General features: G+C 33.5%; 1 protein-coding gene across 1 annotated transcript; it reads right to left on the bottom strand.

Annotated features, from left to right (window-relative positions):
• Window positions 1-4,068: 4,068 nt before the first annotated feature.
• LOC143044567 (uncharacterized) lies at window positions 4,069-13,761 on the bottom strand. Its single transcript, XM_076216627.1, has 2 exons — window positions 13,642-13,761; window positions 4,069-7,214 (listed from the first exon to the last, which is right to left on the bottom strand). Exon 2 carries the CDS (start codon window positions 6,455-6,457, stop codon window positions 4,376-4,378), a length of 2,082 nt encoding a protein of 693 aa, XP_076072742.1. The 5' UTR covers window positions 6,458-7,214; window positions 13,642-13,761; the 3' UTR covers window positions 4,069-4,375.
• Window positions 13,762-14,698: the final 937 nt, after the last annotated feature.

The raw sequence follows: 14,698 nt of genomic DNA, 5'->3' as shown, positions 1-14,698 counted from the left end.
CCGAGTGCTGGATTTTCTCCCTGCGTTGAAGACCTTTTGGTGGCTATCAGCTGTTGACTGCTCTTTACTCGGGTTGTTGTCTCTTTGACATATTCCCAATTTCTATTCTCAATTTTATATACAGATTGCCTAACAATGTAATTTTAACACACTATTTAGTATGTAAATATAAGAATGTTTAGAATATTTACAAAATGATGAAAATAAACGCAATATTTCGCTAGACCAACTAGCTTTACCAAGCGTGCATCTATCCAGGTGAAATCGGATGTAGATGATAAGAAACTTTTGCAGCTCAACGTATATGTTGCACTTAGCTGCCTTGAAAATAAGAAAATTTTGCAGCTCAATGTCTATGTTGCATTGGATTTAGCTGCCTTGAAAATACATAATTGGAGTTGAAGTAAGCAACGTCCATTGGCCAATATTACGGGATAAAAAGGACGATGCTTTGTTTTAAATTATTCTTTATCTTTCCTGTATCATTTCTCGTCTTTTTCGTTAAGACCATCAGGTTCTAAAGTGTGGAGTTGGTGGATCCAAAAGTTTTCTCTTCTCCTTCTCGCCGTGGTGTCCCACTCGGTGTTGACTTCTATAATTTGGAAAGTAACATTATCAAAAGGATGTTTCGTTGAACGAATATGTCTTGTGAGAGGACAGTTTTTGTTGGTTTTGTACGATGAACGATGGTTATTGAGCCGAATATTAAATTTGTCCATTGTTTTTCCCACATACTGAATGCCACAAGTGTCACATGTTAATATATAAATTGAGTTCTCCTTTTTACAGTTGGAATTAGAGTAGATGGTATAATTTTGTTTAATAACGGAGCTGATGAAATAACTGCTTGTATTGGCAGCTTTACAACACAAACAATTCCTTCGACCACATTGTTTGTAGCAACCGGGCGATGGAGTAGGCTGCTTTGCTAATACAGATGTCACTTATTTGTCACGGATGTTTTTAGGTCTTCTGAAGGCCATGACTGGTGGTGATGAAAATACTTTTTTTTAGATTTAAATCATTTTCCATAATTTTCCAATGCTTCTGAACAATGGATGACACATTTTTAAAATCAGGATGGTAAGTATTTATAGGCACTTTTAAAACATTGATTAATGAACCATGAAATAGAGACCAATTTCAGATGATCTCTCAGATGAAAGCTGCCAGTCGGACATGCACGCCTTACAATCATTCCATATACCAAATATTGTTGACCTGTTACTTATAGTTTCTGAGATACGACTTGACCACAAAAACCTAGCCATATGAGATCAATAGCATTGGGCAATTGACAGACGAAAATTTACGTGAAATAAGACATCTGAATGAACATGATGAAGGAATGAAGCTTTTTATCAAATATAAAGCATCTTAAAAAAAAGTTTACGCAATCGCTGCCGCCGGATAGTAATCCCTATATATCATGTCTCGCATTTTGCGATAAAGAAAAAGTCGTAGGCGAATAGTTACAGTTTACATACATTCATGTACAAAGATCAAAGCACCAAAGGGTGCTATAGGCAGTTAATCAAAAACCCAAAGGCAAACTTGGCAAAGTTCAGATGAATAGTGTAAAGAATTAGTCAATTATTTATCTCAGGCATTGTTCTCAGCTATTTCTAAAGTATCAAATAATGCTTGTACAGTAATGTTTATGTTAATATGCAATCCTACCACTTTCAAAAGTTATTTCCAATTTACATTTATAAAGATTCAATGTTTGAGATTATACACATACACTGTCCTATGTTAGGGGAGAGTTTTGTGCCAGTTAAGATGTTTAAGCCGCCACATTCTGTATGCACCTGTCCATAGTGAGGACCCACTAATGCAGGGCTTTCCCATGAAATTGAAGTAGAAGGCTCAATTAAAATTATAGGCGGCTGTAACATGCGTTCAGCGAAGCCAGACGCCCACCAAGCTGTAAGCTTGGTGCCTTACGGCAGGGGGTCTGGGGGCCCCAGAAGCTCTGGCATAAATAGAGCATGAAATCCTGCATTCTCGAAATCTCCTGGCACCTAATTTCATCTTTCAACTGACCATTTTTTATGTATGAAATTTAAGAAAGAAATAATAATATCAAAGAAATTTCATTTTTTTTATGTTATAGTTTATTTTTATTACCTTATGCTTAAAACTCATTTACTTTTAAAGGAGTTTTATTTATATAATAATACGGTTTGTTATAAATCTTGATTTATTTTGCATAACTACGTGCATTTGTAAACAAATGACCCCCCTCTTCTCTCTAAAGACTGTTACGCGTATTTAAATCATACAATTATTTCTCAAGCATTGACAGAAAATTGATATATCCTCTGATTCAATAAGTCTGATACATAAATCATTTGGAAATGTTATTTATTTGAGGTCGAGTCGACAGTATTCTACTTTCGTTTTTGACCTTGATTCTCTGAACACCACGTGGGCTTTGAAAATGAACTTCAAAAGATACTGTTTTCCAGATTCTGAACAATAGGATCTACTACACTTTCTTTAATTTGACTGATATTATTCCATAACATAAGATTGTCATCCTATCTGATTGTCTTCACGTTTTAAAAGCCAAAAAAAAAAAAGCCAACGAGTTCATGCCCATTGGAACGTCTCTATTGTTATCGTTTAATGACCACCGGAACGTCTCTCTTGTTATCTTTGAAAAGAAACGATGCATTCTGACTTTAAATAGACAACCAATCAGTGACCTGAATTCATGTGAACTATATTTAGCCCACGGTAAACACTGACTTTTCACCCTTGTTTATCGTGACCGCGACTTTGCGACAATACGTCTCTCGGCTGCCTGTAAACATTTGAAAAAGTTATTTTTTATCTTTTTGAATTTATATTTTTGTCAGTGAAGTAGCCGGCACTTGAAGCCACCGAAAGCCCTGATCATCAGAATTCTCTCAATTTAAAAGGTACGTAAATTTCGTCTTCTATGTAATTTGAAATTACCGCCAACTTATTAATAGACTACTGACGTATGTAATACGTATCGATGACAAACAATATTCCTACGACTTTTGCCATTTGGGAAATGTAAACGACTCATCTTTATAGATTTTCGGCGACCAAATGTTTCATACAATTGTTCTTTGGCATCTTAGCCAACAGCACAGGGGATAGATAATAAACTATAGAAGGATTTCTATCGAGCACTACTACTTCCTATGTGCAACTTCAAAACTTTTGGGAAAATCGACGACCATTTAACGTTTTTATGATAATATTTTTTATATTCCAGAATAAAAAGTATGACAAAAGTGTCCAATTAGAAATAAATAACATGATAGCCAGCCAGATAATAAAAGTGGCACATATTTCAGCATTTATTGGGTAGAACATAAATCTAGGGTGCTCGCATAAAGCAGCTTAACTGCTTAATAAAAATTATATTCAAACACAAAATCTTGATCTATTCAATTGCTGTGACACAAAGCTTGGTGACGTCTCCCAAAAATTGGTCATTAACAAACTATTTATCACAAGAATTACTCTAATCACATACAACTTTCTTTTTGTGTGTTTTCATATGTTTTCTCATTTCCCTTCCACCAATAAACTGTTTACCACACTCATCGCACATGTATGGTTTTTCACCAGTGTGTATTTTAATGTGTCCTTTTAAATACCGACTGCGACTGAAATGTTTTCCACAATAAGAACACTTGTAGGGTTTTTCACCTGTATGTGTTCTCATGTGTAATTTTAAACTGCTATTAAACATGAATTCCTGCTCACAAATTTCACATGCTGTTTTTTCACCTGTGTGAACTCTCCTGTGAATTTTTAAACTTTTCTTCATAGCAAATCGTTTACTGCATAAATCGCATTCAAACTGGTCTTCGAATGAATGAGTTCGTACAAGATTTTCTAAGGGTGCCCATACCTTAAATGTTTTGCCACATATATTGCACTGAAAAGGTCTGCTGTTGGAATGTGTTATCATGTGTGACTTTAAAGAAGGCTTCGTCATAAATCCTTTACCACATTCGTCGCATTTAAAAGGTCTTTCACCAGAATGTTGTCCTAAATGTGACTGCAAATGTTTTTCTTTCATAAAACTTTTACCACATTCTTAGCACTCGAAAGGTTTCTCTTCTGAATGTTCTCTTAAGACATGTGTCTGAAATCTGCTTTCATGACAAAACTCTTTTCCACAATCCTTGCATTTGAAAGGTTTATATGTAGATTTTTTTGTTTGTCGGTATATGTTCTGTTTCGCCAATTCCTTTATCAACATCAGTTTTATGTGTTTCACTATTACATGTTCCCATATGTTCCAATTTGTCTTGACAATTATCTAACTTATTAACGACTTCGTCACATTTAACAGGTTCCTGATTTGTTATACACGTGTTTGTTTTCAAGTCCGTTTGGAAGTGTGACGTAGCATATTCATTATGTTTAGAGGATATTGCATCAGTCGGAACTGGTGAAGGCTCAAACTCTTGAGAACACATATTACCGGAGACAAAATCGGGTATGTGTTCCGTTTTACCCATTTCTTTACCATCATCATAACCATCATATCATAGGATTTTTTCTTGTGTTCCAATTTGTCTTCATCTAGTTTGTTAACAACTTCATCACATGTAAGAGATTCATGATTTGTAAAAAGTGTGTTCATTTCCGCGGGCATTTGGAAATGTGAATTTTTATTTTCTCTGCATTTAGAAGATTCGACATCAGTCGGAATTGGACCAGGTTTAACCTCGCGAGAACACATGTTACCCAAGACGAAATTAGGTATCTGTTCCGTTTGACCAACTTCTTTACCATCAACAATTTTATGTGTGTAACCATTAGAAACTTCCATTAGTTCCAATTTGTCTTCATGGTCATCTAGCTTACTACATGTCACAAATTCATCAGATATTAGAGCTACCTGATTTGAAATAAATGGGTTTGTTATTGCGTACGTTTGTAAGTTTGAAGTACCATTTTCGACACATCTAGACGATTTTTCATCAATTGGAATTGGTTCAATGTTATCCTCCTCAGAATATATGTTACTCGATACAACATGGAGTTTTTCATTTTCATGAATATGTACACCTTTCGCATGCCGTATTAGTTTATTTCTCTCAATAAACCCTTTCCCACACTTGTTACACACGTATGGTTTATCCCCGTTATTTTCATCAACCGGAATTGGTTCAGTTTTTATCTTATCAGAACACACGTTACTCGAGACAACATGGCGTTTTTTACTTTCACGATTGTGTACTCTCATGTGTCGTTTTGAGCTGCTTTTCTCGATAAACCCTTTCCCACACTTATTACACTCGTATGGTTTTTCACTAGTATGGATGTGCATGTGTCTTGACAAATGTGATTTTTTATTAAACTCTTTTCCACATTTTCCACATTTAAAAAGTTTTTCACCAGTATGTGTTATCATATGTGATTGCAATATGCTAAGATTACTAAACTCTTTTCCACTTTCATTCAATTTATCCTTTAAAAGTGCATTGGTAGTTTGAGATTCCATGTGATCCTGTATCTGTTCCAAATCACCTTCGCGATTAACAGTTTTAAGTGTTCCATCATTGGATGTTCCCATATGTTCCAATTTGTGTTGACAATCATCTAACTCATTTACGATTTCATCAGATTCCTGATTTGCAACAACTGTGTTTGTTGTCGTGTACGTTTGAATGTGTGAAGTACCATTTTTTGTACATTTAGAATGGTTTTTATCAATTGGAGTTTGTTTTGTTTTATTCTCTTCAGAGCAAATGATACTCGAGACGCAATTGAGTTTTTCAATATTATGTCTATGTTTCCTAATATTATGTTTTTTCAACTCGGATTTGTCAATAAAATCTTTTCCACACTTATTACACCCGTATGCTCTTTCACCAGTGTGTATTTTGATGTGTCGTGACAAATGTGGTTTATGATTAAATCTTTTATCACAAACTTCGCATTTAAACGGTTTTTCACCCGTATGTGTTTTCATGTGACCCTTTAATGTTGCACTAGTTTTAAACACTTTGTCACATATATTACATACAATATGGTTCTTAACAGAAGGTTTTACAAAATTACTCCCATGTGCGTTTATGTCTCGATGATAAGAAAACGTTTTATTTATATCTTCACATTTAGAAGATGTGTCACTTGTACAACTTGTAAGAGATATATGTGTTTTTAAATGCTTTTTCATATTTGTATCTTCACATTTAGAAGATGCTTCAATTGTACAAGTTGTAAGAGATATATGTGTTTTCAAATGCTTTTTCATGCATGTATTATATTTAAAACATAAACTACACACAGAACATTTGTAGCGGTATTGACCATTACCATTTTCAGTGGTGTGTTTTTTCATATAAATAAATTTTGTGTTTTTACTGTCTTCTGATTGGTTAAAATTATTAGTTTTATTTTCAATGTTGTCAATTTTGATGGCGACACGCCCAATTTGACGTTGTGTATTCATACGCCAACATGTGTGAACGTTGTTATTGTTAATATAAAAAATATAAAAAGTTCTTTGAGCCTTAGTTTTGATAGAAATTTATTTATAATGAATGGCAATAATCTATTTTGATTTTATTGAACCATAAAACTAATTTTTGACTCTTCACATTTTACATAATCCGCTTCGCGGATTATTCAATGTGAAGAGTCAAAAATTAGTTTTATGGTTCAATAAATTCAAAATAGATAATAGCCATTCATTAAATGTCGTTCCAAATCCCTTTTCTCAATATATCGATTCCCACACTCGCTGCACACGTAAGGTCTTTCACCAGTGCGTAATTTCATGTGTCTTGACAAAATTTTAGAACGATTAAAACCTCTTGCGCATACTTCACAATTAAACAATTTTTCTCCAGTGTGTATTCTCGCGTGAGCCTTTAGATTCCCATTTACATCAAACTCCTTTCCACATACGTCACATTTATAGGGTCTTTCGCCCTTGTGTGCTTGTGTGTGTACTTGTAATGTGGTATATCGATGAAAACAATCACCACAAATATCACATTTATATCTTCCAGTGTTATGAGTTTTCACGTGTTCCCGTAGATGTCTACTCTGACTAAATTTTTCACCGCACAAACCACAAGCGAAAAGTTTTTTTCCTCATTTTCCATCACCTCTATATTTATGTTATACTATTTTCGCCTCTGCTTAAGAGGTCCCCCAGGTTACTGTCGCTTCTGACATACGTAATTATAGTTCATTTGATCGTCCTGAAATGGGAGAAAAAAAATCACATAAATAATGATTCATTCAAAATCCGAACAAATCATAAATAACTTCGTATTGATAAAAAAGTAAAATTAGTACCCGAAATGAATTAAATTAGTATGGGTGTCTGCTGCCATCTTGGACTGTAAAAAGCAGCGAAACTAATGTCTAGATTTTCAATCGAGCTAGCAAAATTTAATGCAGGAATGCAGATAACTAATGCCAACTAATGCCAACTAATGCCAGGTGAATTTGCATTTAAAAGAACAAATTTATAAGATTGTAACTTCTAAATTATAATATTTTTACAATTGTATATTATTTTTGCTTGTTTTTTAAAGTTTTCAATTGATATTTTGAGTGGAGGTAACACTTAAATAGTGCATTCAATTTCTGAAAAAATCTACATGGAATTTTGCGATGCTACATGTGTTTCGGTCAGAAGAAACGTACGGTGACCATATCTTTTCTTTTGATATTCTCAAAGCATATTTCTAAAAGCTATCTAATATTCTTATTTTATTTTACAGTTCTATCATTTGGTTTAAATTCTAAGCACATAACGTGTTTTTTTCCTGTATAATCCATACAAAATGTGTCTTTTTTCACAAACTGTAGCTGGAGAAAATGCGCGGTGAGTGACCTATCATTTTCATTATATTTTTGAACATATATCAATAACAAGAGTGCACACGCTGAAATGCCTCGCCTTCTTTACAAATCATTGATATCATGTTGATTGTCCTAAATATATAGCCTTACTACAACTATCCAATAAAATTAACATTTTCCAAGAAAATGAGGCCAAGGTCATATAAACCCAACAAGAAATACATATACACCTTACAATCATTCAATAAACTAAATATAGTTGACCTATTGCTTATAGTTTCTAAGAAACAGACCTAAAGTCATATGAAACCGCAAATTAAAAAAAATGATGCATATGTTAAATGGATAGTTTTCATTATTAAACTTATGTACATATGTTTATACTTTTTTTGAAGAAAATTCTTTAATTTCTTACATTTAGGAGAAGTTTACATTTTTTAATTGCTTGCTTCCAGGAAGCAATTCGCCGAAATATTTTCCGTATGCAAGTGACCTAAGCGTGACCCTTCTCGTAAAAATCTGGTGATCGCAATACGCATGGATCTGTCATTGAAATAAACTATTATCTGATTGTACATGTTATACACGTGCTCAATATCCATGCTTCTTTGTTGATTGTTTACTATAAGGTGACACACGGTAAACTACGGCTTAAAAACATGGCAATTAATCAGCTGCTATATTTGTTAAAAAAAATGACGATTATACGATATGTATGCATAAGAAATGATTAAGTCGTGCACAGACGACTAAGTTTATGATATATACATGCATTGGTTTAAGAATGAGATACACATTATTTTTCAGTAACTCGTTTCATATGACTTTAACCAAGAAAACAAAAAATTGACCATTGAAACATGAAAATGAGGTCAAGGTCAGATGAACCATGCCAGGTAGACATGTACAGCTTACAATACTTCCATACAACAAATATAGTTGACCGATTGCTTTTAGTTTAAGAAAAACAGACCAAAACACAAAACCTGAGCACTGAGCAATGAACCATGAAAATGAAGTCAAAGTCAAATAAAACCTGCAAGACCCGCATGTACATCATAAAATATTTATATACACCAAATATAGTTGACATATTGAATAAAGTATTAGAAAAAAAAGACCAAATCTCAAAAACATTGACCTCTGAACCTTGAAAAAGAGGTCAAGGTCAGATGACACATGCCAGCTATACATGTACAGCTTTCAATCATTCCATACATAACATTTAGTAGACCTATTGCATACAGTATAAGAAAAACAGACCAATACACAAAAACTAAACTATAACCACTGAACCACGAACATGAGGTCAAGGTCAGATGAACCTGCCAGTTGGACATATATTCCTTACAGTTCTTCCATACACCGAATATATTAGACCTATTGCTTGTAGTATTTGCGATATGGACTTGACCACCAAATCTTAACCTTGTTCACTGATCCATGAAATGAGGTCGAGGTCAAGTGAAAACTGTCTGACGGGCATTAGGACCTTGCACATAACAAATATAGTTATTCTATAATTACTCATTATAAGAGAGAAATTAACATTTAATACAAAAAAATCTCAACTTTTTTTTAAAGTAGCCACTGAACCATGAAAATGAGGTCAAGGACAATGAACATGTGACAGGCAGAAACTTCATACCATGAGGCATCTATATACAAAGTATGAAGCATCCTGTTCTTCCACCTTCTAAAATATAAAGCTTTTAAGAAGTTAGCTAACGCCGCCGCCGTATCACTACCCCTATGTCGTGCTTTTTGCGACAGAAGTCGCAGACTCGACAAAATCTACATTTGGCAAATATAAAAAAAAATCTATCATTATTAATTTAGACACCCCACCTTAAAAACAGAAAGTTGCCAAAATCTTTGATATTTACTGACGGACTTAAACGCAACACAAATTTTGGTGATTTTTTTTTACAAAAAAGTCCAAATCATGATTGTTCTTCCTATATATATTTTATTAATTGCCTATATGATACCGTACTTTTTTTTAAAAAACAAATTCAGTTCCTGATTTACCTGAGGCTGACTTACCTGAGGTATTTGAACACACCGGATTATTGACGTCGCGAAAACTTTTTAAACGAAAATTCGAAACCCATGCATGATTTGTTTTGAGTTTTTCTTGGTTTTAAATGTTTCTTTGAGTCCATACAATACTTAATCAGTAAAACCATATTCATTTCATATAAGCGGGACTAAGCAATACAAATGTTAATCAGGCCATACGGAACGTGCTTGGTAAGCATGAACTCGGAAACGTGCTGTTGCTAGATAGTTTCACGTCAATAAGTATTCTTACAGTCCTTTCAATAGGAGAATGGGATTTGTTAATGGCCCGGCACCTATTACAAGATCAATCTATAGTGACATTATGCATCACACAGTGCATTGAAGATCAATGAAGAATAAGTGGGGATGATGGATTGCTGCTGGACGTCCAGCGGCAAATTAATATGCATATTTAGGGCGCGAACAATGGTATGTTAGTGTAATATGATCAGAATATTACAGTCGATTGCATTGAGTGTGTAGGAAAATGTAATATATTTGAATAACTTGCTTGCTAGCTGAACAGTGAAGTCATTATTCTGTAAGGTATACTAGTCTACCCTCATTTCGAAGTAGCCTGGTCCTACAGACAGATAGATTAGTTATCTGTCGGACTAGTATACTCCTAAAATAGAGTAGTTTACCTAACCAAACCTAAAAATGATTTCGCGGTTCAGCTATCAAGCAAGCTTACCAACTATATTACCTTTGCCTACACACTCAATGCAATCGGCTGTAACATGGCTTTGGACTAGATCAATATGCTGAGTCGGCTTTTAAAAAATTGGGGTAGTGGTCCAACAGTACAACATAAGAACACACTTTAGAAAACAAAAAACGAAAAACAAATATGATAAACATGAAGATTCAACAGCTATACCACTCAATTACAGGCTTCTGATCTGAGACAGGCACATAGTAGAATGTGACGGAGTTAGATTAGTTTAAAGGCGCCAACCATCTCCTTTTTTGCGCTGCTTTAAACAAGGAAAAGGTAGGCTAGCGTTCAGGTAGAAAACTTAATAAAATATGACTTAGTGGAAAGATTTTCTGTTTGTGGTCTGATATTTTCTTTCTGTAAAAAACAAAGGATAATGTGGTATCTATCGATTTTAAAGAAGTACGTTGCTATTTGTTCTAATTTTGAATTGTCTATTTATTTTATCTTACTCATTACTATTTCTTAATTCTTTATATATTCTAGCATCCCAATATATTTTACTTACTGATGTTTAGTTACATTTAAGAAATAATTGATGCCAGCTATACTTGATTGTAGTTTTAACATGGTAGGCATTATATTCGTGATTATTTTTGCCAGAGCGATAGCGAGGGCTAAAATAACACGAATATAATGCCTACCCATGTTAAAACTACAATAAAGTATAGCTGGCATCAATTATTTCGATTCTGATTAGGACAATTACGGTAATTTCTATGTTCGCTGTGTATAAGTGTACGATCTTCGTGTAGGCTCTTCCATCAACCTCGCTGTCGATTTTTATCCAACTAGTTCAAACCAGTTTAATTTCGCAAAGTTGTAGGTTTCTAAAATTCAAAATTGAAACAGAAATTAACAAATTAATTTATCAGCCTAACTAAAACAATATTTGAGTCACAATATAACAGAAAATTTATATTACAACAGTCTTTTCCTTTGAGGTCAATTTCTGACACGCACATTTTCAAGTCAGTTGTCAATGGCGGTGGACGCACAAGGAGAATCGGGTAGGTCTTTATTTTACTAAATTAATCGTAAATATTTCGCCGGTTAATAGTGTAGCATTGGTAAATATGTTTATATTTGATAGAGGATTCCTTGATAAAGTTGTGCTGACATTTGAGACTTGGAAGGAGGGGCCCTTTGACAGAGATCCATTTATACTTGCGGTGGCTACACCTTGTAAAGTTGATCAAAGGGCACGCCTTTGTGCATCTGACGATTTCAAATGCTGTATTACATGATGATTAAAATTAATACTGGGTGACAATCTTGTTGCATTTGTAAAATGGATTGGAAACCTTGGTGGTATATTGGTAATTACGCCTATTTTTTTTTATAGGAGAATGGGGTTCGATTCCCTGCTAGGGTCAATCCATTTTATCAGAAATATATGAAACAATTTTGTCATTTCAGTACAACAGTAATAATAACCTATACTTGATTTTATATTTTATCATCGGAACATATGTTTCAATGAAATTATTCTATACAATGACATGCCTTTTTAAAAGGAGAGATGAAACGTGTTTTTCAGAGGGAGGGGTTTTGAAGTTAGAACAGCCAACATGAACGATGCGGTATCTAGGTCAAATATGTCAATTACGAATTGTAACACATTGTTGTCATTGTAAAAGTATAAGTGACAAAATGTGTATCATTTTAGTTTGAAAGTGGTTTAATTTAAGGAAATACATTAAATGCATATCAATTTGACGAAATTCATTTTTCTGCCGTAGTCAATATACGCATGTGCAAACTAATTTTATTGGATAATAAAGTATGGTTTCTTTACAAAGCTTAAGAAGCACGTCATATTAGAATTTTGAATTGTCTATTTGCTGTTTATACCTTCAATGTTTGAATTCGAAAAAAAAAGAGGAAAATATTATAAAATGGAAAGAATTCAGAACGCACAGTCATTATATACTATTTGAAAAAATGCTTTTGAAATGTACCTAAGAAAAATAACTGGACAACAGACTACATGTACACAAAAAATTAACCTAGTACACTAGTACATTGCTGTAAATCGACGAGTAGTGTGTCCGTACAGGATGTACAGTGCGACATGAATTAAATCGTATTTTAATCAACTCCATAAAGGCTTTCCATACTTTATTATATCGGACATTCACTTCTACACACTTAATTGGAAGTTGTAAACACTATTATATTACTTTTATCACGGGGGGGGGGGGGGGGGGGTAACTTCCTATTATTGGGTATACGGGGATGTGCCAAAAATATGGGTCATAATTTTGCGAGATTTTATATAAAAATGACCCTCCTTTTTAATGACATCCTTTATTAAAATGCAATTTCGTTTGATAACTGTATATTGATTTGGGGTATGATCTACATATAATCCAACAATCCATGCATTGCGTATATATAACGATAAAATATATGTGCACCAAACGATGTCAATACTTATATAAAAACTTAAGAGTAGCTGGTATATTTATGAATTATGAGTGATGATGAGTTAGTGCTTATATAAGCATGGGTGACGGTCATATTTTAAATATTTATATAACTATAGGTACTGAATTTCAGTGAATGTTATATTAAAATGGGTATGTTTTTTGAGGCAAAAATGGCACACCCCTACCAAAAACATATCGAAGTTAGCCCCCCCCCCCCCCCCCCCACGCGTGACTTTTGTTAGCTTTGTACTGATCTTAATATACACTTGTATTGACTTTATCGTAATACTATGTTTATGAAAATAAAGAAATATAATCGTATATATTATATTATAAAAATCAACAAACACACACACACACACCAATAGCTTGAATCTATCAATAAACCTATAAAACTACAGATTTATGCACGTTAGTCCTTAATATATGTTTGTTTGTATGTACAAAATGTACAGGTACACCTGTAACAAATTATGTGAAAGTGTTTTAAACTGTACAAATAACGTCAATATTATTCTTTCAAATGTTGATCGGTGAAACTATCATAAACTTAACTTGAAATATTAATCGCCAGTGTTTTGAAAAGTAAAAATGCAAACTTACAATCAACAATGTATTTTGTTAGGAAAATTATCTAGGACATCAACATACATCGGGACCTCCTTTTCTTGCAAGAACGATAATTTTACAGGGGAATGATCTTCAGAAAGTTAAAGGCGGGATATTTAAAATATGAATAAAGGAAAATAAGAAAAACCCTCCTTTCACAAGTTTTATATTAATAAATCTTTATTAAAAAAAACTGTACGTCCATATCGGCAAATGACTTAAAACATTTTACGTGGTACAACATGTATCGGGAACATATATATATTTACAGATGGTATACAGTATAAATATATAAAACAATTAAAATAAACATAGTTACAAGGATATAAAATTAGGAAGAGATTTGTATTTTTTTATTTGAATAGATTAACAAATCTCCAAAACACCGTTTGCATGGTGGAGCGCCCGACCGATTATTTAGTCCAGTTAAAAAAGTAAAAAAAATATTATATTATATAGAGGTGGTATACTTTTCTATAGTTTTAATATAATTTGTCCCCAAATAGGTACATGTACCACACTGTTTAAATCTTATAAGATAGGTTAGATGCGATTTGTATGCTCCCGCCATAGGCATCGATGGCTTGTAGTGTTACCCTTGTGGCAGTCTGTCCTTCCATCCGTCGCTTTTTCGTGCCCGCACTCTAACATAAGTTTGTCAAATCCAGATTTTGTGAACGTCATACACAATGCTAAGTATCAAAACTTTCAGAGTTCTTTTTTAGACAGCGAGTCACTTACACATGTACTGTTTTATAGAATTTTTAAAATTACTTTTGGTTTTTGTTTTCACACTTTTAACTTAATAAGTTGCCTCATCCAAATATTATGGAACTCAATGCTAAAAGCCACAACACACAGACATGATTCGGATTTTTGCAGTGTGTCATTTTCCGTTCTATGTCCCTTTTTAACATGGAAAATTGCAAAGCGTGAGGACATTTATTCCACATTTAATTCTGCATTTATTTTATTTTTGATTTATTGTTCTTAAAAGTAATCCACTACGAAATAACTATTTTCTAGGGACAAAAACAGATGATAATTTGTG

This window comes from Mytilus galloprovincialis, chromosome 9 (assembly GCF_965363235.1).
Source record: "Mytilus galloprovincialis chromosome 9, xbMytGall1.hap1.1, whole genome shotgun sequence".
Taxonomy (NCBI): domain Eukaryota; kingdom Metazoa; phylum Mollusca; class Bivalvia; order Mytilida; family Mytilidae; genus Mytilus; species Mytilus galloprovincialis.
This window is presented reverse-complemented; position numbering and strand designations above follow the sequence as displayed.

What these genes read in the sequence shown, in the direction of transcription:
- LOC143044567 (XM_076216627.1), bottom strand. Translation starts at nt 6,457, where the DNA reads ATGAATACACAACGTCAAATTGGGCGTGTCGCCATCAAAATTGACAAC.